Source organism: Aphanomyces invadans (genome assembly GCF_000520115.1).
Source record: "Aphanomyces invadans strain NJM9701 unplaced genomic scaffold supercont1.394, whole genome shotgun sequence".
NCBI lineage: Eukaryota > Oomycota > Saprolegniomycetes > Saprolegniales > Verrucalvaceae > Aphanomyces > Aphanomyces invadans.
Genome location: NW_008580539.1, coordinates 8753 through 9315, shown reverse-complemented (window position 1 = coordinate 9315; position 563 = coordinate 8753). Strand labels below are relative to the sequence as shown.

Here is a 563-nt window from a genome sequence, read left to right as displayed (position 1 = left end):
TGCAGAAATTCCTTGTAAAAAAGGGTTTCCGACGAGGTCAAAGGAAAGGAAATCATTCTATTAGACTCACTGACGCTGTTGCCAGTGCTAGGGATCAATATTTTCAATATATGACCACGGCCATTGAGTCCTCGCATCCTCGACCGGTAATCTATTTGAATGAATCCTATATTCATCACCATTATGCTCGTCATAATGACAGTATATACCATCCTGACGATGCCGTCGACCCCAAGCCGAAGCACAAAGGGCGTCGGCTCTGTTTCATCGCTGCCATAATGGCTGACGGTCGCGATAACTCCAAGCTCTTGAGCTACGAAGCGTTTGAAGGAGGTCGTAAGCAGCCCAAGGACTACCACGCAATGTTTAACCATGCATACTTCGTTGCATGGTTTCAACGCTTGCTTGACGACGTCGCTGCTCTACAGAAATCCAACGCGATCATTGTGTTAGACAACGCCAAGTATCACAAGGGCCTACCAGACGACACCCCTTCAGGATCGTGGACGAAGGCACGAATGATGCAGGCGTGCGCAACCTACGGCATCGAATTGGACGTCAAA

The 563-nt window shown here is 48.5% G+C and overlaps 1 protein-coding gene across 1 annotated transcript; it reads left to right on the top strand.

Moving 5' to 3' along the window:
- Positions 1-278: 278 nt before the first annotated feature.
- H310_15358 (hypothetical protein) lies at positions 279-557 on the top strand (the record flags this gene model as incomplete). Its single annotated transcript, XM_008883341.1, has 1 exon — positions 279-557. A coding segment is annotated over one exon (279 nt), but the record flags the coding sequence as incomplete, so codon positions are not given.
- Between the last annotated feature and the right edge of the window lie 6 nt (positions 558-563).